This window comes from Eimeria tenella, apicoplast (genome assembly GCF_000499545.2).
Source record: "Eimeria tenella apicoplast, complete genome".
Classification (NCBI taxonomy): Eukaryota; Apicomplexa; class Conoidasida; order Eucoccidiorida; family Eimeriidae; genus Eimeria; species Eimeria tenella.
In genome coordinates, this window is record NC_004823.1 from 1 (window position 1) to 27,955 (window position 27,955).

The following is a 27,955-nucleotide window of genomic DNA, read 5'->3' on the forward strand; positions in this document are numbered from 1 at the left end:
TTATTTTTTATATAGGCCGTCCTGGGGTTGAACCAGGTACCTCGGCCCTTATCAGGGGCGCGCTCTACCGATGAGCTAACAGCCCTTTTTTACTTACTAGCACTTAGCTATTTTTCCATTAATTTTAATTAAAAGTATTTTTGCCATAAATAATTTTTTTCACAATTTATATTTTATTTATATAAAAGTGGTCCAAAATTTATATTAGCTGCCAGTAATAGTAGTATTTAATTAATATAGATAGTATATTATCCAGCTGCACCTTCCAGTACTGCTACCTTGTTACGACTTCACCCCAGTTACTAATTCTTATTTATTTTCTTAAACAGAAGTTTTAATAATAATTAATTTCCATGGTGTGACGGGCGGTGTGTACAAGGCTCGATGACTTATTCACCGCCGTAAGGCTGACCGGCGATTACTAGCGATTCCAGCTTCACATAAATAAATTGCAATTTATGTTCCGAACTAAGAATGAATTTAAGTATATTTATATTTATTTTTTCAAATAAAAAAAAGAAAAATTTTTCTTTATATTAAATTTATTGTATCATCCATTGTAGCACGTGTATAGCCCAGAGCATAAAGGGCATGAGGACTTGACGTTTTCCATTCCTTCCTCCTTATTTTATATAAAAAATATAGGCAGTTTTTAAAGATATTTAACTTTAAATAAGGGATACGCTCGTTGCGGGACTTAACCCAACATCTCACGACACGAGCTGACGACAGCCATGCACCACCTGTAGATGGTTATATTAATAAAAATTTATTAAATTTTTAAAAACCTATATTTCAAGCTCTGGTAAGGTTCTTCGCGTTACATCGAATTAAACCACATGCTCCACCGCTTGTGCGAGCCCCCGTCAATTCCTTTAAGTTTCACTCTTGCGAGCGTACTACTCAGGCGGGATACTTAACGCGTTAGCTAAGGAATAAAATATTATTTATATATTATTCCGAGTATCCATCGTTTACAGTTAAGACTACTGGGGTATCTAATCCCATTCGCTACCTTAACTTTCGTATCTCAGTGTCAGTAAAATAAACTGTCCTAGTAAAATGCTTTCGCTTTTGGTCTTCTTTTTTGTATCTTTGCATTTCACTACTCCTCAAAAAATTCCTTTTACCCCTAACAGACTCTAGTTTAATAATTTTTTTACTAAAAACAAATATCAAGTTTTTTTTATATAAAAATATATTAAAACCACCTACATACGCTTTACGCCCAGTAATTCCGGATAACGCTTGTATCCCCCGTTTTACCGCGGCTGCTGGCACGGAGTTTGCCGATACTTTATTTACTTAAGTGTCAATATTCACTTTTAAGTAAAAGAAGTTTACAACTAAAAAATAAGCTGTCTTCCTTCACGTGACGACGCTCTGTCAAGCTTGCGCTCATTGCAGAAGATTCCCCACTGCAGCCTCCCGTAGGAGTTTGGGCTGTATTTCAATCCCAATGTGGCTGGTCCCCCTCTCAGGGCAGCTACTGATCTTCGCCTTAGTAAATTTTTATATTACTAACTAGCTAATCAGATATGAACTTTTTTTTAGACAGTATTAACTTTTTAAAAGCAACATATATGCACTTATCAGAGATTACTTCTAAGTTATTAGAAATACTTCCAATCTAAAATTAAATTTTCATATTTTACTCACCAATTCACTATAGTTAATTTATTAACCATTAAATTTGCATGTGTTAGGCACGTCTCTTGCGTTTTTCCTGAGCCAGGATCAAACTCATTTAGTACAAAAAATATTTTATAAAATATAATACATTTAAGAAGTTTTTATATATAATCTATGGTTTGGAGATAAGCGGAATCGAACCGCTACCTTTTTCTTTGCAAAAGAACTATTCTACCATTGTCATTATATCCCCCTATAATATATATTATATATTCCTCAGTAGCTCAGTGGTTAGAGCTTTCGGCTGTTAACCGAAAAGTCGCTGGTTCGATCCCAGCCTGTGGAGTTATTTATTATTTATATATTAAAAAATACGGAAGGAGAGATTTGAACTCTCATAGAAAAATTCTATTAGAACCTAAATCTAACGCGTATACCTTATTTCGCCACTTCCGTCTTTAAATTATAAACCTAGTAGGATTTGAACCTACATTAAAAACTTAGAAGGTTTTTATCTTTTCCAATTTAAATGATAGGTTTTTTTAAAGATGGGTAGTGTTAGAATCGAACCAACAACTTTATACTTGTAAAGTATATACTCTACCATTGAGTTAACCACCCTCCTCATATAATAATATATTTATATAAAGCCAATAGCTTAAGTTGGAAGAGCATGTGGCTACGGACCACAATAGTGTGGGTTCAATTCCCTCTTGGCTTTATTAATTTTATATATTTTTAATATAAACGGAGTAGAGCAGTCTGGTTAGCTCATCGGGCTCATGATCCGAAGGTCAACGGTTCAATTCCGTTCTCCGTTTTTTATTTCTTAAGTTATTATTTATTATAATAAATATAATATTAAATATTTATAAGATAAAAAAGAATACCTTGATACTTAAAGACGAAGAAAGACGTTTTAAATTACGAAATACTTTAATTAGCTATATGCAATAAATTAAAGATCTCTGAATAGGAGGAATATACCTTATAATTTAATAAAAAAAGAAAACTTAGAGAACTGAACCATCTTAGTATCTAAAGGAAAAAAAATAACAAAAATTCCCTAAGTAGTGGCGAGCGAAATGGGATAAATATATTTATTTAATATATTTATTTTTAAATAAGTAAATTAGAAAATAATTCTGATTGAAGAAGCAAGAACCTCCTTGCAAATAAAATACTTTAAAGTGATCGATAGTGGACTAGTACCGTAAGGGAAAGGTGAAAAGATCCCCGGAAGGGAAGTGAAAAGAACATGAAATTTTTTATCTTACAATCTATAGAAGGGATTAAAGAATCTAACTATATGCCTGTTGAAGAAGGAGCTGACGAGTCTTAATTATTTTAAGCATTTGGTTAATTTTATTTAATTGAAGCCAGAGTTAACGCGAGTTATTATAATATAATAACAATTGCTTATAATTAAGAACCCGAACCCGGATGAATTAATCTTGTCCAGAATGAAATATAGATAAGTCTATATAGAGGTTCGAACTGGTTGATATTGCAAAATCATCAGAAGAGATGAGATTAGCGGTGAAATGCTTATCGAATTCGGAGCTAGCTGGTTCTCCTCGAAATGCGTTGAGGCGCAGCTGTTACTTAATATATAATTAAGGTGGTAAAGCACTATATTTAATATTTATTATATTTATATTATAAAAATTATATATAAACTAATAATACCTATTATATTAAAAAGTAATAAGTGAGACTATTGGGGAAAATCTCAATTGTCTAAAAGGAAACAACCCTACATCATAAGTTAAGGTTTTAAAAAGTATTAAAAATAAAAAGAAATTTAATTTCATTTATATTTAGGAGGTTAGCTTAGAAGCAGCTATCCTTTAAAGAGTGCGTAATAGCTCGCTAAATTAGAAATTATGTACTGAAAATGGTAAAAAAAATACTTTACCGAAACTATGAGATTTATATTTAAATCGATAGAGGAGCGTTCTATATTTAAGAAGTAAAAATGTAAATTTTTATGGAAAAAATAGAAGTGAAAATGTCAGCTTAAGTAGCATAAATATTAGTAAAATCTAATACTCCGAAAGCTTAAAAGTTTTCTACGAAAGGATATACCACGTAGATAAAGTCGGGGCCTAAAATTAGATTAAATATGTAATTGATGGGTAATAAGGTTAAACTTCCCTTTACTGTAAATATATATAACAAATAGTGACCTATAATTTTTATTATATTTTTATAATATAGTTTTTAATATATAAATAAAAATATATAGCTGGAAAAATGTATATGTTAAAATATATTATCACCCGTACTAAAACTGACACAAGTAAGCAAGTATAAATATACTAAGGAGTACGAAATAACTTTTTCTAAGGAACTCGGCAAAATAATCCTGTAACTTCGGGAAAAAGGATGTCCAAAGGACTGCAATAAAGAGATCCAAGCGACTGTTTATCAAAAACACAAGTCTCCGCTAAGTGTAATTACAATGTAAGGGGGCTGACACCTGCCCAGTGCTGGTAAGTTAAAAAAAATATTGATAATTATAATATTTTTATAAGCTCCAGTAAACGGCGGGCTGTAACTATAACGGTCCAAAGGTAGCGAAATTCCTTGTCGGGTAAGTTCCGACCTGCACGAAAGGTGTAACGACTTGGATGCTGTCTTGGAAAAAGATTCGGCGAAATAGAAATGTCTGTGAAGATACGGACTATTTACACCTGGACAGAAAGACCCTATGAAGCTTTACTATATTTTGAAATTAAAAATAAAATATATTTGTGTAGAATAAGTGGGAAATAATTATTTTATTTATCTTGAAATACCACTCTTATTTATTTTATTTTTTTATTATAATATTGTTAACCAATTATAAAAAAATTTTAAAAAGGTAGTTTGACTGGGGCGGTAGCCTCCTAAAAGGCAACGGAGGTGTACAAAGGTCTTTTTTTAATTTAAATATTTACTTTAAAATTAAATCTATAAAGGGATAAAAAGGCTTGATTGTAAGAGTTACTACTCGAGCAAGGACGAAAGTCGGTCTTAATGATCCGATAGTTCTTTGTGGAAAGGCTGTCGCTTAACGAATAAAAGTTACTCTAGGGATAACAGGCTGATCTCCCCCGAAAGTTCCTATTGACGGGGAGGGTTGGCACCTCGATGTCGGCTCGTCGCATCCTGAGGCTGAAGTAGGTCTCAAGGGTTGGTCTGTTCGCCCATTAAAGCGGCACGTGAGCTGGGTTCAGAACGTCGTGAGACAGTTCGGTCCATATCCGGTGTATACATAAGAACATTGAAGAGTTTTTCTTTTAGTACGAGAGGACCAAAGAGATTAAACCTATGGTGTATTAGTTATTTTACTAAAAATAATCGCTAAGTAGCCAAGTTTAAATAAATATTAATCACTGACAACATATAAGTGAGAAAAATACTTTAAGATAAATGTTCTTATCTAACTAAATAAATGGAATAAGAAAACAAAAAGATAATTTGATAAAAAGAAAAAGTGTATACAATTAGTAATAATTTTAGCATTTTTTGACTAAAAGTTCGAAAAAAATATATTTTGCTGGTATAGCTCAAAGGTAGAGCCGCTGATTTGTAATCAGAAGGTTGGGGGTTCAATTCCCTTTATCAGTTTTATAATTAAAATATAAAAATAATAAATATTATATAAAAAATTTTAAAATGTTACGTTATTTAGGGCCTAAATTAAAAAAATTAAAACGATTAAATATACATATGCAACCTGAATTTTCTACTAAATATTTTATTTTAAATACAAATAAATATAATAATAAAATGATTTTATCTTTTTATTTATTAGAGTTATTTGAAAAACAAAAATTAAAATTTACTTTTTCATTATCTGAAAAAATAATTAAAAAATATATTTTATTTATGCACAAATATAATTATAAAAAATTTAATTTAATTAATATTATTGAAATACGTTTAGATAATACAATTTTTAATTTAGGATATTCTATTACTATTGCACAAGCAAAACAATTAATTATTCATGGTTATTTTTTTGTTAATTTTAAATTAATTAAAATTCCTAGTTTTTTATTAAAAAAAGGAGATATAATTACTTTATCTCCTAAATCTTATTATATTTTTAAATTATGTAAAAAAAATTTATATAAAAAATATATAAAAAATTCTAATATATATGATACTATATATATTTGTAAAAATACATTAATTAGTATTATTTATTCAATATTAAATATATATAATAATAATAATTATAATAATATATTGATAATGAAATATTATTCTTATTAAAAAATAAAAAGGTAAATGAGGTCAATTGGTATAGCCAATAAATTGTGGATTTATTTAAAGCGGGTTCAATTCCCGTCATTTCCCCTTAAAAATTATAATTATATAGATAGTATTGCTTAAAGGTATAGCAAAAGATTGCAAATCTTTTTATCTCAGTTCAACTCTGAGTACTATCTTTTAAAAAATATATATATTATTTTTATTTATAAAGAATATGAGGATGTGGTGAAATTTGGTAAACACAACGGACTTAAAATCCGTAAGTTTTTTATTAAACTTTAAGGGTTCAAGTCCCTTCATCCTTATTTTATTATTATTTTTAAATGAATTTTGTACCTGTGGCTGAGTGGTCAAAAGCGGTGGGCTCATAATCCATTTTTTTTCAAAAGTTCAAATCTTTTCAGGTATAAATTTAAGTTTAAAAGAATTGATGCCTGAGCGGTCTATAGGAGCGGACTGTAACTCCGTCGATTATTAAAAATCTTCATCAGTTCAAATCTGATTCAATTCATATTAAAAAATAATAAATAAGGAGGAGAGATGACTGAGAGGTTTAAAGTATCAAATTGCTAATTTGACATATATTTATATATATATTCAAGGGTTCGAATCCCTTTCTCTCTTATATTATTATATTAATAAATAATATTTAAGGAAATATAGTTTTATATAGGTTAAAATAACACCCTGTCGCGGTGAAGATGCGGGTTCGAATCCCGTTATTTCCGTATTTAATTATACATCTACATGCATGGGTTGTCTGGGAATTGAACCCAGAACCTTTCGGTTAAAAGCCGAGTACTCTACCATTAAGCTAACAACCCTTATAATAATAATTATAATAAAGCTCTTATCGTCTAATAGGTTAGGACATCTTTTTTTCAGGAAGAAAACGAGGATTCAAATTCCTTTAAGAGCATATATATTATTATATAGCGGAATATGGCGTAGTCAGGTAGCGCTTCTGTTTTGGGAATAGAAGGTCATAGGTTCAAATCCTATTATTCCGAAAATTAATATAATTTTTTATATCTATTATTAAAATAAATAAAATATGAAATTTTTTAATTTGAATAAATTAAATATTATATTCCCATTAAAATTATTTAATAATGAATATATTTATATTAATAAAAAATATATTATTATAAAATATATTTATTTTAAATTTTTTGATTTTTCTTTTATTACTTTAATTAAATATATTAATAATAATTATTATACTATAATAAAATTATATCATAAAATTAAAAAAAGTAATACTATAAATAAAAATAATTTATCTAAATCAACAAAAAAACCTTGGAAACAAAAAGGATTAGGTATGGCACGATCAGGATCATTTAAATCTCCTTTATGGAAAGGAGGAATTAAATTATTCGGACCTAAAAATAGAATTATTAATATAATATTTCAAATAAAAAAGAAAAAATTAAATTTTTTTTATTTACTTTTAAATAAAAGAACATATATATCTTTTACAAGTTATAATGCCTACAATATATACTTTAATAATTTTAAAGAATATTTAAATAAACAGAAAAGAATTAAAGGTATATTTTCTAATAAAATAATATATATTTTATTAAATAATAATATAAATATAAAAAAAACTAATTATCCTTTTATATTATCTATAAAATCATTAAATATAATTTCTTTTTTAAAATTTAATTATATAATATTTTTAATTTAATAAAAAAATGTATAATATGTATTATTGTAAAAGAAATAAATATATTTCTAATTATTCTTTTGGAAAAAATAATAAAGGACATATTACTATTAAACATAGGCAAGGATTATTTATTAAAAGTTCTCAATTAAAAAATACAAATTATAATTATATATTTAAAAAAAATATATTTAATATTATTAATTATAATAATAAAAAAATAATAAAATTACAAATATTAAAAAAAATAATAGATTATAAATTACAAAAATATATATATAAAGTAATATGTCTTAATAATTCTTTAAATTATCAATATAAATATCTTCCTATTACAAAAAATACAAAAGAAGGAGATATTATTTATATAGGAGAAACAATAGAATTAAAAATAGGTAATATTTTACCTATAAAAAAAATACCTTGCGGTAGTTGAATTCATAATATTGAGCATAATCCTACTAAAGGAGCAGTTTTTGTTAAAAATTCTAAAATTAGTGCTTTTTTAATTTATATAGGAAAAAAATATGTTACAATTAAATTACCTTCAGGAGAAATTAGACTTTTAAATAAAAATGTTTTTTGTATTTTAGGAGAACTTAATATAATACCGCTTTTTTTAAAAAAAAATAAAGCAGGATTTAATAGATTATTAGGAAAACGACCAAAAGTACGTGGTGTTGCTATGAATGCTTGTGATCATCCGCATGGAGGAGGAGAAGGAAAAAATTCTATAGGTCGTTCTTCTGTTTATTCTCCTTGGGGTACTATTTCAAAAGGTATTATAACTAGAAAAAGTAAAAAATATAGTAAAAAATTAATATTAAAAAATAGAAAAAAAAATGATTAAAATTTATTATAAGAAATTATTTATATCAAAAGATATATTACGTTTAAATAAATTATATAGTAAACATTTTAAAACTAATAATAATTCAACTTTAATTTTACCTTTATTTTTATGAAAAATAATAGAAATTTATAATGGAAAAAGATATATTCCTATAAATATAAATAAAAAAAAAATAGGATTTATTTTAAAAAATTTTATATATAAAAAAAAAAATAAATCTTATTTTTTAGAATTTAATATTAAAATAAATAATTAATTATTATTTTTAAAATATGGGTCAAAAAGTTAATCCTTTAATTTTTCGTTCAAAAAATTTTCCATATTATATTAATATATGAAATAATTTTAAATTAACTTATATTAATATAAAATTTTTTTTAAATCTACAATTATTTACTAAAAATAAAAAACAATTAAATATTTTATATATACAAAATAAATATTATTATAATAATTATTATATTTATAATATTATATTATATTCTAAATTAATATATTTAAAAAATAAACAATATATTAATAAATATTTTATAAAATTTATACAAAAAAATTATTTAAAGAAAAATAAATTTACATTTAATTTTGTAGTATTAAAACATCCTTTAATATCTACTTATTTTATTTTAAAATATTTATATAATAAAATATTATATACTAAAAATTCTTTAAGAAAAATTATTCCACAAATTATATTATTAATTAATAAAAAATATAAAATTAAAGGATTTAAATGTATAATTTCTGGAAAAATAAATGGATCTCAAATGGCAAAAATAGAAACATTTAAATTTAATGAAAGTTCTTTACAAAATAAAATTTTAAATGTAAAGTATAATTCTATTGATGTTATTACTAAATATGGTTTATTAGGTATTAAAATATGATTATTTTTAAATTAAAAATTTAATGAAAAAATTTAAATTTACTAAAAATATAAAATTTAAAGGATTAAACTTTAATAAATGTAATTATGGTATATGGGCTATTCAAACTACTACATATGGAGTATTATCAACTAAACATATTAATTTTATAAAACAATATTTACAGAAAAATATTAAAAAATTTAATCAATTTAAATTTAATATTACTATAAATAAAGTTGTTACAAAAAAACCTTTAGATACTAGAATGGGAGGAGGAAAAAGTATAATATCTGAATTACAATATTGTTTAAAACCAGGTTTTATTTTTTTAGAATTTTATAATATTCCAAAAAATATATTATTTTCTATTTTTAAAATAATTAAAAATAAAATACCAATAAAAATAAAACTTATTAATATATTTAATTAAATGAAAAAACAAATAGGATTTATTTTAAAATCTAATAAATATTATGCTATTTTAATAATACCTTTTCATTATATTCATTTTAAATATAAAAAAATACAAATAAAAATAAAGAAATATTATATATTAAATTATAGACAAGAATATAATAAAGGAGATATTATTTTATTTAATTTAATAAATAATAAAATATATGGATTATTATAAAATTTAAAATATATATATATATAATGACTCAAATAAATACTTATTTTAATATTGCAGATAATAGTGGTGTAAAAAAAATATTATGTATACAAAATTTAACAAAAAAAACTAAAAAAATAGAAATAGGAGATTTAATTGTAGGTGTTATTAAAAAAATTAATAATACAAGTAAATTAATTTACTCTAATATAGTTTATGGAATTGTTATTAGATTAAAAAAAAATATAAATTTATATAAAAAATATAATATTTCTTTTAATGATAATTCTGCTGTATTAGTAGATAAAAATTTAAACCCAATAGGATCTCGTATATTTGGAACTATTCCTAAATTTTTAAAAAAAAAAAATTATTTAAAATTATATTCATTAACTGTAGATTTTATTTAAAATGATTTTAAAAAAAAATTTAAATATATTAACAAATAATATAAATAAATATAAAAAATATTTAATTATCTCTTATACAAAAATAACATATTTATTTTTTATTTTATTAAAAAATTTTTATATTAAAAATATATATAAATTAGAAAATTGAATTTTAGTTTATATTATATATAGTAGTAAAAAATTAAAATTTAAATTTTTTAATATAAAAGATAAAAAAAATAATATTACATATTTACAATTAAAAAAAATAAAAAAACAAAATAAAAATGGAATTATTTTTACATCGAAAGGTATTTTTTTTATTTCTGAAGCAATTAAATTAAAACAAGGAGGTATATTATTTTGTTTAATATATTAATTTAATTAAAAAATTTTATAAAAAATGAAACAAATATATAAAGAACAATTAATCAATTCATTTAATTTATTTTTTTCAATTTTAGGTATAAAAACACAAATAATATATTTATTTATATTATATAATGAAAAATATCAAGTAATATTTTTATCTAATAAAATAATAAGTTTTCCTTCTTTTTTTTATTTATATTTATTTTCAAAAAAAAAAAATATTATAAATACATATATTAATACTTTAAAAAATAAAATATTATTTTTTTGTATTAAATATAAATTATCTATAGAATTTATTGGAATAGGATATAAATTTTTATTAAAAAATAATTTTTTATATTTTATTTTAGGTTACAGTCATTTAATAAAAATTAAACTTCCTAATAATTGTAATATATATATAGATAATAATAAAATATTAAATTTAGTTTATTCTAATAAATATATATTAGGTAATATATTTTATATTATTAAATCTTGTAATAAATTAAATGTATATAAAGGAAAAGGAATAAAAAATATTTTTGATCAATTAAAATTAAAATTAGGTAAACCAAAAAATATAAAAAATAAATAATGATTTTTTTAAATAAAAAAATATATAATAAAAAATATATATATTATAAAAATATCAATTTATTATATTTTATAAAAATAATTAATGATTTTATTTTTTTTTCTTTTTTAATTAAAGAATATATAAAAATATATAATTTATTTTCTTTTAATTTACTTAAAAATTTTATTAATTTATTAAATATAATTGCAATTAAATATATATTATATAATATTTATAATAATATTTTTAATATTACAACTACTATAAATTATAAAATTTATATACTAGAATTATTTTATTGGGAAAATAAAAATTTTATAAATTATAATAAATATTTATTATTTAATACTATAGAACAAAAAATATTATTAATTAAAAAAGTATCTAAAACTAGAGCAAAAGGAAGAATAAAAAAATATAAAATTATAATTATTATAGGAAATAAATCTGGATGATTTGGTATAGGATGTAGTAAAGATTATTATTTACAAGATGCTATTTCTAAAGCACGTTTACATGCTTTTAAAAATATTTATCAAATTTCATTATTTTATTCTAATTTATTAAAAAATAATATATATATAAAAAAAAAATTCAAAAAATTATATTTATTTTCATATAATTATAAAATAAAAATTTCTTCTTCTTATATTATTAGATTATTATTTTATTTTATCGGAATTAATAATTTTAATTCTAAAATTATGGGATAAATAATATATATAAAATATTATCTTTAATTATAAATATATAAAAATTATGAAGGTAAAATTATCTATAAAACGTTTATGTAAAAATGGTTTTTTAATAAATAGACAAAAAAGAAAATATATTTATGGAGTAAAATTTCTAAACATAACCACCGACAAAAATAATAAAAATTTAAATATAGTAATTATAATAATATAAGGTAATGATTATAAAAAATTTTAAAATAAATAAATCAAATATATGTACTTTTTATATAAAAAGTACAGGACATAATACTTTTATTTCTATTTTTAAAGAAACAATTTTAATTAAAAATAATAAAGTTAAACCTAATCAAAAATTAATAAAAATTTTTTCTTGTGGTTCTTTTGGGTTTAAAAATAGAAAAAAAGAAACCCCTTTTGCATGTAGTATATTAGCTAATAAAAGTTCTTTATATGCTTTACAAAACGGAGCTAAATATATACATATAATTTTCAAAGGTATAAATATTTTTAAAAAAATTATATTAACTACTATTATTAAAACTAAATATAAAAATATAAATTTACAAATATTATCAATAACAGATGTAACGCAATACCCACATAATGGGATGTAGACCTAAAAAAATAAAAAAACGTTAAATTAAAAATTTATTATTATGCTAACTTTTAATCAATTAATAAAAAATTCAAGAAAAAAAAAGAATAAATTTAAAAATTCAATTTTAAATAGATGCCCACAAAAAAAAGGTATTTGTTTAAAAGTATTTACTAAATCACCTAAAAAACCTAATTCTGCTTTAAGAAAAGTAGTAAAAATTAGATTATCTAATAATAAAGAAATTATAGCATATATACCAGGAGAAGGATATGCTATACAAGAACATAATTATGCTTTAATTAAAGGAGGGAAAGTTCAAGATTTACCTGGGATTAGATATAAAATTATTAGAGGTGCTTTAAATGTATCTGGAGTTAAAAATAGAAAAAGTAGTAGATCTAAATATGGTACTAAAAAATAATTAAAATAATTAAAATTTTATTTTTTTAAAATAATGTATTCTTTAAATAATTTAATTTATTTTTTATTAATAAAAAAACTTATAAAATCAGGAAATCAACATAAATCTATTTCTTTAAAGAAAAATTTATTATTATTAATTAATGATAAGGTTTTATTATATGCTATATTAAAATTAATAGTACCTATTACTTTTAAAATTAAAAAAATAGGATATATTAAATATCAGATTCCTACTTTAACACATTATTATAAATCTATTAATTTGGCATTAATATGGCTTATTAAAGCAGCTAAAATAAAAAGTTTTAATAAAATGCCTTTTATAAAAGCATTATATTTAGAATGTTATGATGTACTTAAAAAACAAGGAATTGCATATAATTATAAACAANCAATATATTAAAAAATCATTAACTAATAGAATTTTTATATATTTAATAAAAAAATAAAATATTAATTATAATTAAAATTATTAAATTTATGGCAAAAAAATTTTTTGAAAAAACTAAAACACATTTAAATATAGGAACTATTGGTCATGTAGATCATGGTAAAACTACATTAACTGCAGCTATTACTTCTTATTTATCTAAAATAAATAATACAAAAGCAAAAAGTTATTCAGAAATTGATTCTGCCCCAGAAGAAAAAGCTAGAGGAATTACAATTAATACATCTCATATAGAATATGAGACTAATTTACGTCATTATGCTCATATTGATTGTCCTGGGCATGCAGATTATATTAAAAATATGATTACAGGAGCAGCACAAATGGATGGTGCTATTTTAGTTGTTTCTGCTACTGATGGCCCTATGCCTCAAACAAGAGAGCATTTATTATTAGCAAAACAAGTAGGAGTTCCTAATATAATTGTATTTTTAAATAAAATAGATATGGTAGAAGATAATGAATTATTAGAATTAGTAGAATTAGAGGTAAGAGAATTATTAGATATATATGAATATAATGGGGATTCTACTTCTATTATAAAAGGATCTGCATTAAAAGCTTTAGAATATATTGAAAAAAATGATTTAAATAATAAATGGGTAAAAAATTTAAAAAATTTAATTGAAGCTTTAGATAAATCAATTCCAGAACCTAAAAGAGATATTAATAAACCGTTTTTATTATCAATAGAAGATATTTTTTCAATTACAGGACGTGGAACTGTAGTTACTGGTAAAATAGAACGAGGAAAAGTTAAACTTAATGATACTGTAGATATTTTAGGATTTAATTTATTAAAAACAACTACTGTTACTGGTATAGAAATGTTTCAAAAAATATTAAATACGGCAGAAGCAGGAGATAATGTAGGAATATTATTAAGAGGTATTCAAAAAAATGAGGTTAGACGTGGAATGGTATTAGCTAAACCTTTAAGTATTTTAACTTATTCTAAATTTGATGCAGAAGTATATATTCTTTCTAGTTCCGAAGGTGGTAGAAAAAAACCATTTTTTGAAGGATATAAACCTCAATTTTATTTTTATACTACTGATGTTACTGGAACAATTGAATTTTTAAGAAATCCAGAAAAACCAGAAATGATATTACCTGGAGATAAAGTAAAATTAAGAATATCTCTAATGTATTCTATTGCTTTAGAAAAAGGAATGAGATTTGCTATAAGAGAAGGAGGAAAAACTATAGGAGCAGGAATTATTATTGATTTAATTAATTAATAATATTATTATAATGATAATAATGGTAAATAAATTAAAAAAAAAAAATAAGCGTTTATTTAATATATATAAATATATATATAATAAAATAATATATTTAGATAACTTAAAAATATATTTATATATACTTAATTATTTATTTAAAAAATAATTAAATTTATGTTGAGAACCAGAATCGAACTGGTGACCTAAGGATCTTCAGTCCTTTACTCTACCTACTGAGCTATCTCAACTACTATATACATATAATATATTAAATTTTTTTAATTTTTTAAATATTAAAGAGTAGCCAAGTGGTACGGCAACGGATTTTGATTTCGGTATGCATAGGTTCGATTCCTATCTCTTTAATTTTAATATTTACGTTTTTAGTTTAATGGTAAAATAAAGGTCTCCAAAACCTAAGATGAAAGTTCAATTCTTTCAAAACGTGGTAAATTTATATAATTATATAATATAATTAAAATTTATTTAAATGAATATATTATAATGAAAAAAAAATTAATTAAACTTAAATTAACTTTAGAAGCTGGAAAAGCTACATCTAATCCTCCAGTAGGTCCTTTATTAGGTCAATACGGAATAAATATTAATTTATTTTGTAAAGAATATAATAATAAAACACAAAAATATATAGGATTAAAAATTCCAGTAATTATAATATTTTATGATCCTAAAAAAATTATTTTAAATTTAAAAACACCTTCTTTATCTTATTTAATTTTAAATTTTAAAAAAAGTAATTTTATTAATATTAATAATATTAAAAAAATTTTATATATAAAAAAAAAGGAATTTTATCCTATTTCTAATAAAAAATATTTATATATGATAAAGGGACCATTAAAATCTATGAATATTAATATAAAATAAAAATGAAAAAAAATATGTTTTTTGAATTTTTACCTACTTTATTAAAATTAAAATTTATTAATAAATTTAATAATTTTGATAGTGATAGTAAAATAAATAAAAAAATTTCTAAAAAACAATATAAAGGTATAATTAAATTAATTAAACAATATCGTTATTTAAATATATCTTCTCTTAAAATTATTAAATTTATTAAAGTTAAGTAAATTTTAAAAAATATGATTTTAATAAAAAAAAAATTATATAATTATTATATACATAAAAAATATCTTTATACTTTATATACTTATAATAGAATTTTTTATAAAAAATTTTATTATAATAATAAAATTAATTTATATAAACAAAAATTATATACAATATGTATATATTCACGGGAACAAAATAAATTATATATGAAAGAATTTTCAGGAATTTTAATAAAAAAAAACAAAGTTAAAAATTTAACAAATTTACATTTATTTTGTTTAAAAAGATATAATAATATTTATTTATCTTTTTTTAAAGAACATCCAAATATTTTAATAAAATATAAAAATATTTAATATAATATAACCGACTTTTTATCGTAATAATAATAATTAAATTTTTAATGAATAATTCTACCATTAACTATAGTTTTTTAAATTGTACTAAAGAAGTTATTTATTGTTTAGAAGAAGCTAAAAAAATAGCTATTTTAACAAATTCTAAATCTGAATTAATAATAATAAAGCCTATCCATTTATGTTTAAGTTTAATATTTAATTCTAAATTAATACAAAAAATTTTAAATATAAATTATTCTATATTAAATCAAAAAATTATATTWAATATAATTTTTAATTATAATTTTATAGATATATCTAATTTAAATAAAAAATTAGATAAAGTTTATTATTTAGATAAAAATCTTTTACTTATTTTTAATATTTTAAATATTTTAGAATATCCTTTTAATACTTTATTGTTATTTTATTATTTATGTAAGCAAAATATAAAGTTATATTCTTATATTTTTTCTATTTTAAATATAAATAATATTAATTTTATTTTAATAAAAAATTATATAAATAATTTTTTACCTAATATAAATATTCCTGAGGTATTAAAAGATTTTTTAAATATTTTAAATAAAAGAAATAATTTAATAGGTAGGGATAAAGAAATAAAAAATATAATTGAAATTTTAMCAAGAAAATTAAATAGAAATATTATATTATTAGGTAATATTGGAATTGGAAAATTATCTATAGTTGAAAAATTAGTATATTTAATACCTAATAAAATTTTTTTAGAATTAAATATTACAAATTTAATTTCACAATCTAATAATATTAATATAATTAAAAATTTATTTAATTTTTTAAAAAAATATAATAATATAATTTTATATTGTAAAGATTTTCATTTATTATTTAATAATTCTAATACTACAACTGATTTAACTTATATAAAAAATATAATATATGAATTATTATTTTTAAATAAAATTCAAATTATAGCAACTAGTTCAGAAAATTATTATGATAAAATATTAAAAAATGAAGAAAAATTAAAATTTTTATTTGCAAAAATAAATATACTTGAATTAAATAAAAATATATTATTTTTAATAATGAAACAATATCTTATTAAAAATAATATTAATTGGATTAATGATAATATTTTAGAAATTATAATTGATTTAAGTAAAAAATATATTAAAGATTATGCATTTCCTAAAATAGGATTTTTAATTTTAGATTCGATTATAAATAAATATATTAAAATAAAAAAAAATATTTCTAAAAAAGATATAATAGCTATTATTTCACAATATAGTAAATTTCCAAATACATTACTTTTAAAAGAAACTAATAATACTATTATTATTAATAATATAGATTTAAAATTAAAAAAATATGTATATGGACAAGACATTGCAATTACAAAAATTTCTTCTTCTTTAAAACGTGCTTATACAGGTCTTAAAGAACAAAATAAACCAATAGGAAGTTGGTTATTATGTGGGCCTAGTGGAACAGGTAAAACTGAATTAGTTAAATCTTTAGCTTATTTATTATTTGGCTCAGAAAAAGAATTAATTAGATTTGATATGAGTGAATTTATGGAAAAACATTCTATATCAAAATTAATAGGATCGCCTCCTGGATATGTAGGATGTGAAGAAGGAGGTTTATTAACTGAGGCTGTAAAAAAAAAACCATATTCAGTTATTTTATTTGATGAAATAGAAAAAGCTCATAAAGATATAAATAATATTATGTTACAATTATTAGATGAAGGTACTTTAACAGACTCTAAAGGAGAACATATAGATTTTACAAATACATTAATTATTTATACAAGTAATTTAGGATGCCCTACTTCTTCTGTACAATTTAAATCTTTTCAAAATGGAGAAGAATTATCTGAAAAAGAATATAAATTTTTATCTAAAAATGTAGATATAGCAGTTAAAAAATTTTTTAAACCAGAATTTTTAAATAGATTAGATTCTATTATTGTATTTAAACCACTTAGTATTTTATGTTTAATTAATATTATAAATAAATTTATTTTTAATTTAAATAAAAATTTACAAAATAATAATATATTATTACAAGTAGAACTTGAAGAAGATATAAAAATATTATTAGCGAAATTAGCTTATAATCCTTTATATGGTGCTAGACCTTTAAAAAGAATAATACAACAATTTATAGAAAAACCTATTTCAGAAATTATAATTAATTTTAATTTTAAATTACCACATTTATTTTCAATATTTAATAATAAAGAAAAAAATATTATTAGTTATTTAATACAAAAAATTAATAATATTAAAAATAAATAAAGCAGATATAGTTTAATGGTAAAACAATAGCCTTCCAAGTTAAAAATACGAGTTCAATTCTCGCTATCTGCTTAAATTTAATTTAATAAAATATTAAATATATTTCTATCTTAATAATAAATATATTATATAATGATTAAATTAAAATTAATTAGAAAATATAAAAAAAATTTTAAATATAAATATATATATACATTAAGAATATCTTATTTAAAAAAAACAACTAAAATTAATTTTTTAATAAATTTAGGTAATTATATGTCTAATATAAATATATATATATTTTTATATCCTAAAATAATTTTTTATTCTAAATTAGGTTCAAATATATCAAAAAAATTTTCTTTAATATCTTTATATTATTTAAAAAATTTATTAATAAATAATAATATTTATTAAAAATATATTATATTTATTATTTTAAAAGGAGAAATGGCAGAGTGGTTTAATGCGTCTGACTTGAAATCAGAAAAATTTAAAATTTCGTGGGTTCAAATCCCATTTTCTCCTTATTATATAAATAAAATAATTAATATAAAATTTTATTTATTAAAAATAATGATTAATATTAATAAAAAATGATTATTTACAAAAAAAAATAATAAAAAATATAAAAAACAACAATTTATAAAAGCTTTAAAATTTTCTTATATAACTAAAAAAAAAAATTTAAATTATATAAAATATAATAATATTAATTTTAATTGGTTATTAAAAAAATATATAAATTAATTTAAAATTTATTAATAATTTGTTTAATTATATAATATACCATGATATATAGATGTAGTTATTATTTTAAATATAATATATACTATATTTAAATTTTTAGTATCAGTAATTATTTTAATATTATTTTTAAATAAATTTTTATTTAAATTTTTATTACTAATAATAATTATATTTTTATTTAATTTTAAAATTTCTTTTAAAAATTTATTTTTTTCTAAAATAATAAAAATTAATAAATTAGGAATTGTATTTAAATTTCTTAAATTATTATATTTTAATTTTAATTTAAGATATATAAGATATAAAGTATAATATATGTAAAATATATTTTTATAATTATTTTTAATAATTAAATTAGTTAAAAAAAAATACCTTAACCAATTATATATAATTAATTTTTTTTTTAAAAAAAATCAATTTGAAAATATTCCAGAATAAATATCACTATATATATAATAATTAGAAGTTAAAGATGTAATTAATTTTAATATAAATATATATTGAATATAATCTGTAGATAATAATATTTTTTGTTTTAAAGAACTATATTTATATATATATAAATATATAATACTTAAAGAATTTAATAAATTAAATAATTCAATTATATATTTATTAAAATTATTATATAAAAAATTATCACGATAATAATTTTTTGGTTTTATTATATATTTAATAGGTATTATTTTTTTTTTTATTAAATCTAATATATTTATATTTAACATTAAGAATATTAAATTTTTAATAAATTATTTTATTTATATTTTAATAAAATGTCTATGCCACCCAGACCCAGTTTTTATTAGATTTGTTGTAATAATATTAGATTTTAAATCACTAAGCCAGTCAATAGAATGTTCTATACTTAATTTCTTTAAAAATTTTATTATTTCTTGAAAACTAATAGAGGCAAAAAAACCAGAACAAGCTAAAACACTTTTAGTTATCCCTAATACTACAGGACTATATAATATTTGTTTATACCCTAAAGTATATAATATATAATTTAATATTTTTAATTTATTAAAATCAAAAATATCATTTTCTAATAAAGCACTGTCCCCACTATAATTTATTTTAACAAAAGAAGTCATCTTTTTTGCTATTAACTCAAATTGAATACTAGGAATATTTATACCATTTTTAAAATATTGTTTTAATAAAGATTCTACTATTAAATTAAATATAAAAATATGAGATAATTTAATAGCTTGATCTTGCATATAAAAATTTAAATTATGTGAAAATAATTTTAATAATAAAATATTTATAGAATAATTACCAGGAATAATAATATTATTAGGTGTTAATATAGATGTTTTATTTTCATAAATATAATTTGAATAAGAATTTATTTCTGTAAAAAATAATAATTTTTTTTTATTATAAGAAAAAGTATATAAACTATAATTTCATAAATAATTTAATGTATTTTCTTCATATAATAAAAATATATTTGTTAAAATATTTAATTTTTGAGGTATAAAGTATATATTAGGTAATATTTTAGCTTCAAAAATAATTTCTATAAGAATTAATCCTGATGTAATATCTTTAATAGAATTGTTAGAATAATATTTTTTTTTATTTAAAATAATTCCTCTAAAAAAATTAAATATATATTTATTTGAAAATAAATTTTTTCAATAAGTATAATATGTTGTTATATATATATAATTTTTATATATATAATATATATGTAAAAAATTATTAATTAAATATTTATTATTATTTAATAATAATATATTAAAATTATTATTTATAAATTGTCTGTGTAATATTTGCGATACTATATTTTTAGGAATTATTATATTTTTTATAAATAAATAATTTATATCTATAAAATTATATTGTATTAAAATTGTTTTATAAAATAAATTATCGATTAAATATAATTTAGGTATATAATTATTAATTAAATTAAAAAGTTTATTTTTTTTTTTATAAATACTATAAGATTCTTTATAAATTAAATTATTAAAAGATAAAGTAATATTATTTATTTTAAAATATTTAAAATAAATAAATATATATATATTATTATTAATATGTAATTTTATTGGAAAAATAATATTATTTTTTTTTAAAATATTTTTTTTTTTTAATTTAGTATAAAATACTTTTAAAAACATTTTAAATTAAATTATAATTTTTTTTTTACATTTTATTAAATTAATAGTATTATATATATTAAATATATATTTAATATTATAATTTAATATATATGTATTTTTTAATATTAAATATTTTTCAATTAATAATAAATAATTTATTGAAAAAAATATATTTAAAATAAATATTTTTTTTAAATGATATAATTTATTAATATATTTTCTATATGAGTATAAAAAATTTTTATTTTTAATTAAATATAATTTAATATATCTTTGATTTTTTGATTTTATAAAAATAATTTTTTCTTTAATTATATTATAATTTATCGGAAAATATTTATTAAATAATATAGTAGTATTTAGATTTATAATTATTCATTTATAATATTTATTTTTTATAATTAATTGTAATATATTTTTATATAAAAATTCTCCAGTATAATTTTGTTCATGATTAATATTTATTAAAGATTTACGTTGATAAATATTATTTATATTTAAATATATTAATAATAAATTACTTAAATATATATTATTTTTAGAATATATTAATCTATTATTAATAGATAATATTTGATTAAATTTATATTTTTTTAAAATAAATAATATATAAAATGATTTAAAAATAAAATAATTATTTTTAAGATAAATAAAATATAAAATTTTATTATTATTTTTTAATCTTTTTATTTTATGGTATTTAACACATAATTTATATTTATTTATATTAAAAAAATATTTATAATTAAAAATAAAATTATCTTTATTTTTAATTTTATTTAAATTTAAAGTAAAAGTTCCACCTGTATGAAAAGTTCTTAAAGTTAATTGAGTTCCTGGTTCTCCTATAACCTGCCCAGATAAAATACCTACATTTTTACCTAAATTATTATGTTTAAAAGTTGTACTTCCAAAACAAATAGAACAAATAGTTCTTCCTGCAATACAAGTTTTTATAGAAAAAGTATTAATTTTAAATAAAAAATTAAATTTATTATAATATAAAATATTTATTAAATTATTTGAAATATAATTATGTTTAAATTCTATAATTTTTTTTGTATTAAAATCTATTAAATTTTTTTGTAATATTTTTCCATAAAGTAATAAAAAAAAAGGTAATATTAAATTACCTTTTATATTAATTTGTGGAAAATATTCAAATGAGTTATTAGATCCACAATTATATTCTTTAATATTTAATTCTTGAATAGATTCTACTAATCTACGAGTTAAATAACCTGCATCTGCAGTTTTTAAAGCAGTATCTAATATTCCTTTTCTTCCACCGTAACAAGATATAAAATATTCGAAAAAATTTAACCCTTTATTAAAACTACTTAAAACCGGTATTTTAAAAAATTCTCCTGTAGCATTTGCTAAATAACCTCGTACACCAATCAATTGACAAATTTGATTTCAATTTGCTTTAGCTCCTGTATTTGCCATAATATGTAAAGCATTTGAAAATGTATTTATCTTATTAAATGTATTAAATAAATTTAAAAATTGTATATATGAATTATTATATTTTTGTATAGAATAAAGTATATTAAATTCTTTAATATTAAAATTTAATTTTAAAAGCTCATTAAATCGTAATAATGGAGATGTAAAAAAATAACCTTTAGTGCTTTCTAATGTTAAAATTAAAGGAAAATAAAATGAATATTCAAATCCTAATAACATAAGTTCTTTAATATATTTAACAATATTAAAATATAATAATTTTTGTAATAAACGTTGTTCTATATTAAAATAATTAGGTCCTGTAGAAAAAAAAGTAATAGATAACATTATTTTTTTTATAATAAAATTAAATTATATTATATTAATTTTTGTAATAGAAGTCTACCTAAAGAAGTTAATATATATTTTTTATATATAGTAAAAGTAGAATATGAGTATAAACAAAAATTTATTTTAAATAAAAAAATAGTATTTATTTTTAATAAAGAATGTGAATAAGCATTTAATATATCATCTATATTATTAAAAATTAAATTTTTATAATTACTTCCCTTAAATGATAATAATGTATTTAACCCTAAAATAATATTTTGAGAATATTTAAATATATTTTTTTGTGAAGAAGGAGAAAATAAATTTTTATCAAAAATTATATTTTTTTTTGCTTCTTTTTTAGCACTTTTTGATAAAATTAAAAAAATACCCATTTGATCTCCATCAAAATCTGCATTAAACCCAGAACAAGCTAAAGGAAATAATTTTATAATTTCATTTTCTGTTAAAAGAGGCTTAAATGTTTGAATATTCATTCTATGTAATGTAGGAGCTCTATTAAACATAATAATTTCTTTATTAAAAATAAATTTTAAAAGTCTTTTTAAAATTATAGGGCTATATTCAATAAAATAAGATGCTCGTAATAAAGTATTAATATATTTATTTTTTTTTAAAATATTTAATATTATAGGTTTAAAAAGTTCTATACTTAAATTTGTTGATATTCCTATTTTATTAAAAATTAATGCAGGACCAGAAACTATAACTGATCTACCAGAAAAATCTATTCTTTTACCTAATATATATTGTCTAAAATAATTAAATTTACCTTGTAAATGTGAAGATAATGATATTAAATTTTTTTTTTTATTTTTATAATTATCTTCTATTAAAATATCTATTGCTTGTTGTAAATTACGTTTTGCTGTAATTTCAAAAGATATTGGAAATTTACGACGTAAAAGTTGCCACTGTTTAAGTTTATTATTTATAATAATTATGATTCTATATAATTCATTTAAAGAAGAAGATCCAAAATTATTATTATTTAATTGTATTAAAGGTCTTAAACCTGAAGGTAGTACAGGTAAAATATCTAACATTATTCATTGGGGTTGGATATTATTTAAGATACATAAATTTAATAAATTTATTGGTTTTAAAAAATTTTTTTTTTTTTCTAAATTTATATTAGTATTAGTATATAATAAAGATTTTATTTTTAATATTTTATTTAAAATATTAAATCTTTGTAATAAATATTGAATATAATTAGATGCAAAAATAAATTGAGTTATAGTTATTTTTTTTAAATTATTTATGTTTTTATTATTCTCTAATAAAAATTTATAATATATTAAAAATAATAATATATTTATAGGTATATTTAATATATAAGGTAATAATTCATATAAATATCATATATGTACAATTGGAGAATATAAATATATATATCCTATTCTATATCTTCTTACTTGATTAGTAGTATTTTCAGAACCACATAAAGGACATAAACAAGTATATTTTATAGGATCTATATTTTTAAATAAACCACATTTACATTGCCAAGAAATTAAAGGACCAAAAATTCTTTCACAAAATAATCCATTTAGTTTAGGATTTCCTGTTTTAAAATCAATAGTATAAGGTTCAGATATTTGACCTGTAATAATTATATTATTAATTTTTCTTCATGCTCACCTAATAATAATTAATGGTGAGGCTATAGAAATTTTAAATCCTATATTAGAATTTAAATAATTTAAAGAATTATATATATTATTATAATAAATCATATTTTTTATTAATTATTTTATCTAAAATATAATAAAAAATTATTTTAAAAATTAATATTTATAGGTAATATTTTTCCTTCTAATTGATCTATACTAGAAAAAGCTTCTATATTTAAATTCATACTATGTATTTCTCTAATTAATGTACGAAAAGATTCTGTAGTAGTAATATTATCTAATATAATATTATTATCTAAATTAGATAATAATGAAGTTCTAGCAATAATATCATCTGATTTATAATTTAAAAGTTCTCTTAAATTATACGAACTTCCATAAGCTTCTATTGCCCATATTTCCATTTCTCCAAATCTTTGACCTCCTTTTTTATTTCTACCTTTTACAGGTTGTTGCATTAATTCAGTATAAGGACCTATAGTTCTATAATGTATCTTATCTTTTATCATATGTATTAATTTAGAATATTTAGAAATACCTAAAAAAGAAGGTTCTGATAATTTATATCCTTGTCTACCGTCTCTTAATAAAATTTTTCCAGGACTATATGAATTATATATCCATAAATTTCCTGATTTTTCTTTAATATTATTAATATAATTATATAATATTGTTTTAATATAAACTTTAGGTAAATTAAATGTATTACTTATACATAATCTTTTATTTAAAAAATAACAACTTAATCCGAATAAATTTTCAAATAATTGACCTATATTCATTCTTGAAGGAATACCTAAAGAATCAGATATAATATCTGGAATTATTCCAGTATTAGTATATGGTAAATCATTAGATGGTAAAATATATGCTATAATTCCTTTATTTCCATAACGACCACATAATTTATCTCCTACAGACAGTAAACGTTGTTTACATATATACACCCTACATTTTAAATAATATCCTAAATATGATTTGATTTTTGATGAATATGAAAATAATTCTGTTTTAACTATTCTACCTGAATTTCCAAATGAAACTAATATTGATTTATCTTTTATATTTTTTATTTCTTTTCCAAATAAAATGTATATTAAATTATATAAAGGTAGTAAAGATATATTTATATTAGTTATAAATATTTTAGATACTAAAATATCATTATTTAATACTTTAGAACCTTCTTTTATAATACCAAAAAAATCTAAATTTCTTTTAGAATAAAAACTTTTTTTAGGTAAGTTAATAGTAGATATTTCAAATGAAAATTTATTTAAAGAATTAAATATAATTTCATACACTTTAAAATGAAGTGAGGTAAATAATTGTGAATATATAATTTTTTTATTTAAAACTATAGCATCTTCAAAATTATAACCAAAAAAATTTCCATAAGATACTAATAAATTATTTCCTCCTATATATTCAGAAAATAATATATCTTGAGTAGATGTAAGAATTTGACCACAAAAAATTCTTTCACCTTGCCATACATTTGGCTTAGAATGTAAAATAGTAAAATGATTACTACGTTTATATTTATCTAAAAAATATGTAATTTTTCTATTATATAAATCTCTTATAATTATTTTATAAGATGAGACATATACAACAATACCTTCTTGATAAGCTTTTAAAATTAAATTAGTAGAATTTAAAAGATTTTTTTCATATCCAGTTATTATAATTGATCTTTTATTTTTTAAAATAGGAACAATTTGTGATTGCATTTTAGCGCCCATTAATACTCTTGCTGGGTCATTATAAAATATAAAAGGAATTAAATTTTCAGCAAATGAAAACATATCCATAGGTTTTATATATATCATATTTTGTATTGATATATTTTTAAGTTTAAATGAATTTTTATTAAGGCTTAAATTAAAAAAATTAAATAATTTATTTTTTCTTAAATAATAATTATTAAAAAGCACTATATAAGTTTGTTGTAAAAAAGAATTTATAAAAGTAATAAAATTTTTTGTTTTTATATTTAAAACAGGTAAATAAGGAAATTGAAAATTATTTCTTTTTTCAATTTTAATATTTTTAGTAAAACTTATTACTAAACCACAATTAATTCCTTCTGTAGTATCTATTAAACATAAAGAACCTAATTGATTTAAATTAATATTTCTTATTTGTAAATTTTGTTTTAATTTAGAATTATAATTAGTAACTCTATTTTTATGTATTATTTCGGAAAAACTATTTATTTGTTCTAAATATTGTACCAATGGATTTACTGTTAAATATTCTTTTAAATTAAAATATAATTTAGATTTAAAAGAATTAGTATTTAATTTATATTTTTCTAAATTTTTAATACATTTAAAAATATCATTATGTAATATATTTGAAAATTTTTTTAAATAAAAAGAATATTGATTTGTAAAATAATTTCCTAAAGTAAATATAGAACGATACTCTAATAAATCTAAATCTGTTATATTTTTTTTATTATATTTAATATCTAATAATATATCTAGTATATTAATAAAATCTAATGCTATTAAATTATTACTATTAGAGAAATTTTTAATATATGAATATAATGAATTATTTTTATTTAAAACTTTATTAAAAATATAATATGTATTTAATTTAAAAGATAAATTAAAAAAAAATGATAAATATTTAAAAATATTATAATTAATTATATTGTTAATATTTAAACTAGGGAGAGTTAATAATAATTTTTTTAAATAAAATGATTTATTATAACGTGAAAAAATAAAAATATCTTGCATAGATATTCCTAATAAATATAAAAAACAAATTAAATCATATTTATAATTATTAAAAATACAATAACATTTATTTTCTTCTAAAACTATATTTATAATAAATTTATCATTAAATATAATTTTAGCATATAAAATATTATTATTATTTTTAATAAATTTATTAAAAAATATTCCAATATAATTAAACATTAATTTAGATATAAATGTTTTTTTTAATCCATTTATAATTAAATTTTTTTCAATAGTATATTTTGGAATTTCTCCTAATAGATAATAAATAATTTTATATTTATTATTTTTTAAATTTTTAATTTTTAAAGGTAGGAAAATTAAAATTTTAGAATTAAATTCTTGAACAGTATCTGTAATATTACTAGTTAAATTAGTTGTCTTAAAAAATAAAAAATCACTTAATATATAAATAGTATATTTATTTTTTTTATAATATAAATATAATTTATCTCCTAAATAATTTTTTATAGAATTAATTAAATAATATATTAAAACTTTATAATACTCTATATAAAAAGTTTTTAATGTTTTTAATATTAAAAAATTTTTTAATTGAAAATTCATTATATAAAAT

General features: G+C 18.5%; 27 protein-coding genes and 26 non-coding genes across 53 annotated transcripts; 41 read left to right on the top strand and 12 right to left on the bottom strand. All coding sequences in view use genetic code 4, as the record gives it.

Annotated features, from left to right (window-relative positions):
• Positions 1 to 12: 12 nt before the first annotated feature.
• Positions 13 to 85, bottom strand: EiteCt33. The gene has a single exon. It is a non-coding gene; the product is annotated as a tRNA-Ile (tRNA).
• A 160-nt stretch (positions 86 to 245) lies between these two features.
• EiteCr29 lies at positions 246 to 1,754 on the bottom strand. Its single transcript has one exon. It is a non-coding gene; the product is annotated as a 16S small subunit ribosomal RNA (ribosomal RNA).
• A 58-nt stretch (positions 1,755 to 1,812) lies between these two features.
• On the bottom strand, positions 1,813 to 1,885 carry EiteCt34. Its single transcript has one exon. It is a non-coding gene; the product is annotated as a tRNA-Ala (tRNA).
• Positions 1,886 to 1,905: 20 nt separating this feature from the next.
• On the top strand, positions 1,906 to 1,978 carry EiteCt35. Its single transcript has one exon. It is a non-coding gene; the product is annotated as a tRNA-Asn (tRNA).
• A 26-nt stretch (positions 1,979 to 2,004) lies between these two features.
• Positions 2,005 to 2,088, bottom strand: EiteCt36. The gene has a single exon. It is a non-coding gene; the product is annotated as a tRNA-Leu (tRNA).
• A 10-nt stretch (positions 2,089 to 2,098) lies between these two features.
• EiteCt37 lies at positions 2,099 to 2,172 on the bottom strand. Its single transcript has one exon. It is a non-coding gene; the product is annotated as a tRNA-Arg (tRNA).
• Positions 2,173 to 2,181: 9 nt separating this feature from the next.
• Positions 2,182 to 2,253, bottom strand: EiteCt38. The gene has a single exon. It is a non-coding gene; the product is annotated as a tRNA-Val (tRNA).
• Positions 2,254 to 2,279: 26 nt separating this feature from the next.
• On the top strand, positions 2,280 to 2,353 carry EiteCt39. Its single transcript has one exon. It is a non-coding gene; the product is annotated as a tRNA-Arg (tRNA).
• Positions 2,354 to 2,378: 25 nt separating this feature from the next.
• On the top strand, positions 2,379 to 2,453 carry EiteCt40. Its single transcript has one exon. It is a non-coding gene; the product is annotated as a tRNA-Met (tRNA).
• A 32-nt stretch (positions 2,454 to 2,485) lies between these two features.
• EiteCr30 lies at positions 2,486 to 5,230 on the top strand. The gene has a single exon. It is a non-coding gene; the product is annotated as a 26S large subunit ribosomal RNA (ribosomal RNA).
• EiteCt41 lies at positions 5,176 to 5,247 on the top strand. Its single transcript has one exon. It is a non-coding gene; the product is annotated as a tRNA-Thr (tRNA).
• Positions 5,248 to 5,295: 48 nt separating this feature from the next.
• On the top strand, positions 5,296 to 5,898 carry rps4 (ribosomal protein S4). The gene has a single exon. The coding sequence runs from the start codon at positions 5,296 to 5,298 to the stop codon at positions 5,896 to 5,898; it is 603 nt and encodes a 200-aa protein (NP_852621.1).
• An 11-nt stretch (positions 5,899 to 5,909) lies between these two features.
• Positions 5,910 to 5,983, top strand: EiteCt42. Its single transcript has one exon. It is a non-coding gene; the product is annotated as a tRNA-His (tRNA).
• A 20-nt stretch (positions 5,984 to 6,003) lies between these two features.
• EiteCt43 lies at positions 6,004 to 6,074 on the top strand. The gene has a single exon. It is a non-coding gene; the product is annotated as a tRNA-Cys (tRNA).
• A 40-nt stretch (positions 6,075 to 6,114) lies between these two features.
• On the top strand, positions 6,115 to 6,203 carry EiteCt44. Its single transcript has one exon. It is a non-coding gene; the product is annotated as a tRNA-Leu (tRNA).
• A 27-nt stretch (positions 6,204 to 6,230) lies between these two features.
• On the top strand, positions 6,231 to 6,307 carry EiteCt45. Its single transcript has one exon. It is a non-coding gene; the product is annotated as a tRNA-Met (tRNA).
• Positions 6,308 to 6,322: 15 nt separating this feature from the next.
• EiteCt46 lies at positions 6,323 to 6,409 on the top strand. Its single transcript has one exon. It is a non-coding gene; the product is annotated as a tRNA-Tyr (tRNA).
• Positions 6,410 to 6,432: 23 nt separating this feature from the next.
• EiteCt47 lies at positions 6,433 to 6,522 on the top strand. Its single transcript has one exon. It is a non-coding gene; the product is annotated as a tRNA-Ser (tRNA).
• A 29-nt stretch (positions 6,523 to 6,551) lies between these two features.
• EiteCt48 lies at positions 6,552 to 6,626 on the top strand. The gene has a single exon. It is a non-coding gene; the product is annotated as a tRNA-Asp (tRNA).
• Positions 6,627 to 6,650: 24 nt separating this feature from the next.
• EiteCt49 lies at positions 6,651 to 6,722 on the bottom strand. Its single transcript has one exon. It is a non-coding gene; the product is annotated as a tRNA-Lys (tRNA).
• A 22-nt stretch (positions 6,723 to 6,744) lies between these two features.
• EiteCt50 lies at positions 6,745 to 6,817 on the top strand. Its single transcript has one exon. It is a non-coding gene; the product is annotated as a tRNA-Glu (tRNA).
• A 17-nt stretch (positions 6,818 to 6,834) lies between these two features.
• Positions 6,835 to 6,908, top strand: EiteCt51. The gene has a single exon. It is a non-coding gene; the product is annotated as a tRNA-Pro (tRNA).
• Positions 6,909 to 6,952: 44 nt separating this feature from the next.
• EiteCp02 (ribosomal protein L4) lies at positions 6,953 to 7,594 on the top strand. Its single transcript has one exon. It carries the CDS (start codon positions 6,953 to 6,955, stop codon positions 7,592 to 7,594), a length of 642 nt encoding a protein of 213 aa, NP_852622.1.
• A 7-nt stretch (positions 7,595 to 7,601) lies between these two features.
• On the top strand, positions 7,602 to 8,423 carry rpl2 (ribosomal protein L2). Its single transcript has one exon. It carries the CDS (start codon positions 7,602 to 7,604, stop codon positions 8,421 to 8,423), a length of 822 nt encoding a protein of 273 aa, NP_852623.1.
• On the top strand, positions 8,416 to 8,682 carry rps19 (ribosomal protein S19). The gene has a single exon. It carries the CDS (start codon positions 8,416 to 8,418, stop codon positions 8,680 to 8,682), a length of 267 nt encoding a protein of 88 aa, NP_852624.1.
• A 16-nt stretch (positions 8,683 to 8,698) lies between these two features.
• rps3 (ribosomal protein S3) lies at positions 8,699 to 9,325 on the top strand. Its single transcript has one exon. It carries the CDS (start codon positions 8,699 to 8,701, stop codon positions 9,323 to 9,325), a length of 627 nt encoding a protein of 208 aa, NP_852625.2.
• Positions 9,326 to 9,332: 7 nt separating this feature from the next.
• On the top strand, positions 9,333 to 9,722 carry EiteCp06 (ribosomal protein L16). The gene has a single exon. It carries the CDS (start codon positions 9,333 to 9,335, stop codon positions 9,720 to 9,722), a length of 390 nt encoding a protein of 129 aa, NP_852626.1.
• On the top strand, positions 9,723 to 9,926 carry EiteCp07 (ribosomal protein S17). Its single transcript has one exon. It carries the CDS (start codon positions 9,723 to 9,725, stop codon positions 9,924 to 9,926), a length of 204 nt encoding a protein of 67 aa, NP_852627.1.
• Positions 9,927 to 9,949: 23 nt separating this feature from the next.
• rpl14 (ribosomal protein L14) lies at positions 9,950 to 10,315 on the top strand. Its single transcript has one exon. The coding sequence runs from the start codon at positions 9,950 to 9,952 to the stop codon at positions 10,313 to 10,315; it is 366 nt and encodes a 121-aa protein (NP_852628.1).
• Position 10,316: 1 nt separating this feature from the next.
• EiteCp09 (ribosomal protein S8) lies at positions 10,317 to 10,676 on the top strand. The gene has a single exon. It carries the CDS (start codon positions 10,317 to 10,319, stop codon positions 10,674 to 10,676), a length of 360 nt encoding a protein of 119 aa, NP_852629.1.
• A 24-nt stretch (positions 10,677 to 10,700) lies between these two features.
• On the top strand, positions 10,701 to 11,249 carry EiteCp10 (ribosomal protein L6). The gene has a single exon. It carries the CDS (start codon positions 10,701 to 10,703, stop codon positions 11,247 to 11,249), a length of 549 nt encoding a protein of 182 aa, NP_852630.1.
• On the top strand, positions 11,249 to 11,944 carry rps5 (ribosomal protein S5). The gene has a single exon. It carries the CDS (start codon positions 11,249 to 11,251, stop codon positions 11,942 to 11,944), a length of 696 nt encoding a protein of 231 aa, NP_852631.1.
• A 46-nt stretch (positions 11,945 to 11,990) lies between these two features.
• EiteCp12 (ribosomal protein L36) lies at positions 11,991 to 12,140 on the top strand. Its single transcript has one exon. It carries the CDS (start codon positions 11,991 to 11,993, stop codon positions 12,138 to 12,140), a length of 150 nt encoding a protein of 49 aa, NP_852632.1.
• A 4-nt stretch (positions 12,141 to 12,144) lies between these two features.
• rps11 (ribosomal protein S11) lies at positions 12,145 to 12,543 on the top strand. The gene has a single exon. It carries the CDS (start codon positions 12,145 to 12,147, stop codon positions 12,541 to 12,543), a length of 399 nt encoding a protein of 132 aa, NP_852633.1.
• A 42-nt stretch (positions 12,544 to 12,585) lies between these two features.
• Positions 12,586 to 12,948, top strand: rps12 (ribosomal protein S12). Its single transcript has one exon. The coding sequence runs from the start codon at positions 12,586 to 12,588 to the stop codon at positions 12,946 to 12,948; it is 363 nt and encodes a 120-aa protein (NP_852634.1).
• Positions 12,949 to 12,981: 33 nt separating this feature from the next.
• Positions 12,982 to 13,353, top strand: rps7 (ribosomal protein S7). The gene has a single exon. The coding sequence runs from the start codon at positions 12,982 to 12,984 to the stop codon at positions 13,351 to 13,353; it is 372 nt and encodes a 123-aa protein (NP_852635.1).
• Positions 13,354 to 13,430: 77 nt separating this feature from the next.
• Positions 13,431 to 14,642, top strand: tufA (elongation factor Tu). Its single transcript has one exon. The coding sequence runs from the start codon at positions 13,431 to 13,433 to the stop codon at positions 14,640 to 14,642; it is 1,212 nt and encodes a 403-aa protein (NP_852636.1).
• A 13-nt stretch (positions 14,643 to 14,655) lies between these two features.
• EiteCp17 (ORF-B) lies at positions 14,656 to 14,793 on the top strand. Its single transcript has one exon. It carries the CDS (start codon positions 14,656 to 14,658, stop codon positions 14,791 to 14,793), a length of 138 nt encoding a protein of 45 aa, NP_852637.1.
• A 9-nt stretch (positions 14,794 to 14,802) lies between these two features.
• Positions 14,803 to 14,875, bottom strand: EiteCt52. Its single transcript has one exon. It is a non-coding gene; the product is annotated as a tRNA-Phe (tRNA).
• A 46-nt stretch (positions 14,876 to 14,921) lies between these two features.
• EiteCt53 lies at positions 14,922 to 14,993 on the top strand. The gene has a single exon. It is a non-coding gene; the product is annotated as a tRNA-Gln (tRNA).
• An 11-nt stretch (positions 14,994 to 15,004) lies between these two features.
• Positions 15,005 to 15,075, top strand: EiteCt54. Its single transcript has one exon. It is a non-coding gene; the product is annotated as a tRNA-Trp (tRNA).
• A 50-nt stretch (positions 15,076 to 15,125) lies between these two features.
• On the top strand, positions 15,126 to 15,515 carry rpl11 (ribosomal protein L11). The gene has a single exon. The coding sequence runs from the start codon at positions 15,126 to 15,128 to the stop codon at positions 15,513 to 15,515; it is 390 nt and encodes a 129-aa protein (NP_852638.2).
• Positions 15,516 to 15,517: 2 nt separating this feature from the next.
• Positions 15,518 to 15,721, top strand: EiteCp19 (ORF-F). Its single transcript has one exon. The coding sequence runs from the start codon at positions 15,518 to 15,520 to the stop codon at positions 15,719 to 15,721; it is 204 nt and encodes a 67-aa protein (NP_852639.1).
• A 12-nt stretch (positions 15,722 to 15,733) lies between these two features.
• Positions 15,734 to 16,060, top strand: EiteCp20 (ORF-E). Its single transcript has one exon. It carries the CDS (start codon positions 15,734 to 15,736, stop codon positions 16,058 to 16,060), a length of 327 nt encoding a protein of 108 aa, NP_852640.1.
• Positions 16,061 to 16,107: 47 nt separating this feature from the next.
• Positions 16,108 to 18,333, top strand: clpC (Clp protease ATP binding subunit). The gene has a single exon. It carries the CDS (start codon positions 16,108 to 16,110, stop codon positions 18,331 to 18,333), a length of 2,226 nt encoding a protein of 741 aa, NP_852641.1.
• Position 18,334: 1 nt separating this feature from the next.
• Positions 18,335 to 18,405, top strand: EiteCt55. The gene has a single exon. It is a non-coding gene; the product is annotated as a tRNA-Gly (tRNA).
• Positions 18,406 to 18,465: 60 nt separating this feature from the next.
• EiteCp22 (ORF-C) lies at positions 18,466 to 18,732 on the top strand. Its single transcript has one exon. It carries the CDS (start codon positions 18,466 to 18,468, stop codon positions 18,730 to 18,732), a length of 267 nt encoding a protein of 88 aa, NP_852642.1.
• A 27-nt stretch (positions 18,733 to 18,759) lies between these two features.
• On the top strand, positions 18,760 to 18,843 carry EiteCt56. Its single transcript has one exon. It is a non-coding gene; the product is annotated as a tRNA-Ser (tRNA).
• Positions 18,766 to 19,065, top strand: EiteCp23 (ORF-D). Its single transcript has one exon. It carries the CDS (start codon positions 18,766 to 18,768, stop codon positions 19,063 to 19,065), a length of 300 nt encoding a protein of 99 aa, NP_852643.1.
• Positions 19,066 to 19,088: 23 nt separating this feature from the next.
• rps2 (ribosomal protein S2) lies at positions 19,089 to 19,790 on the bottom strand. Its single transcript has one exon. The coding sequence runs from the start codon at positions 19,788 to 19,790 to the stop codon at positions 19,089 to 19,091; it is 702 nt and encodes a 233-aa protein (NP_852644.1).
• Positions 19,791 to 19,823: 33 nt separating this feature from the next.
• Positions 19,824 to 22,976, bottom strand: EiteCp25 (RNA polymerase beta'' chain). The gene has a single exon: positions 21,204 to 22,976. It carries the CDS (start codon positions 22,974 to 22,976, stop codon positions 21,204 to 21,206), a length of 1,773 nt encoding a protein of 590 aa, NP_852645.2.
• A 29-nt stretch (positions 22,977 to 23,005) lies between these two features.
• Positions 23,006 to 24,721, bottom strand: rpoC1 (RNA polymerase beta' subunit). Its single transcript has one exon. The coding sequence runs from the start codon at positions 24,719 to 24,721 to the stop codon at positions 23,006 to 23,008; it is 1,716 nt and encodes a 571-aa protein (NP_852646.1).
• A 44-nt stretch (positions 24,722 to 24,765) lies between these two features.
• EiteCp27 (RNA polymerase beta chain) lies at positions 24,766 to 27,945 on the bottom strand. Its single transcript has one exon. The coding sequence runs from the start codon at positions 27,943 to 27,945 to the stop codon at positions 24,766 to 24,768; it is 3,180 nt and encodes a 1,059-aa protein (NP_852647.1).
• Positions 27,946 to 27,955: the final 10 nt, after the last annotated feature.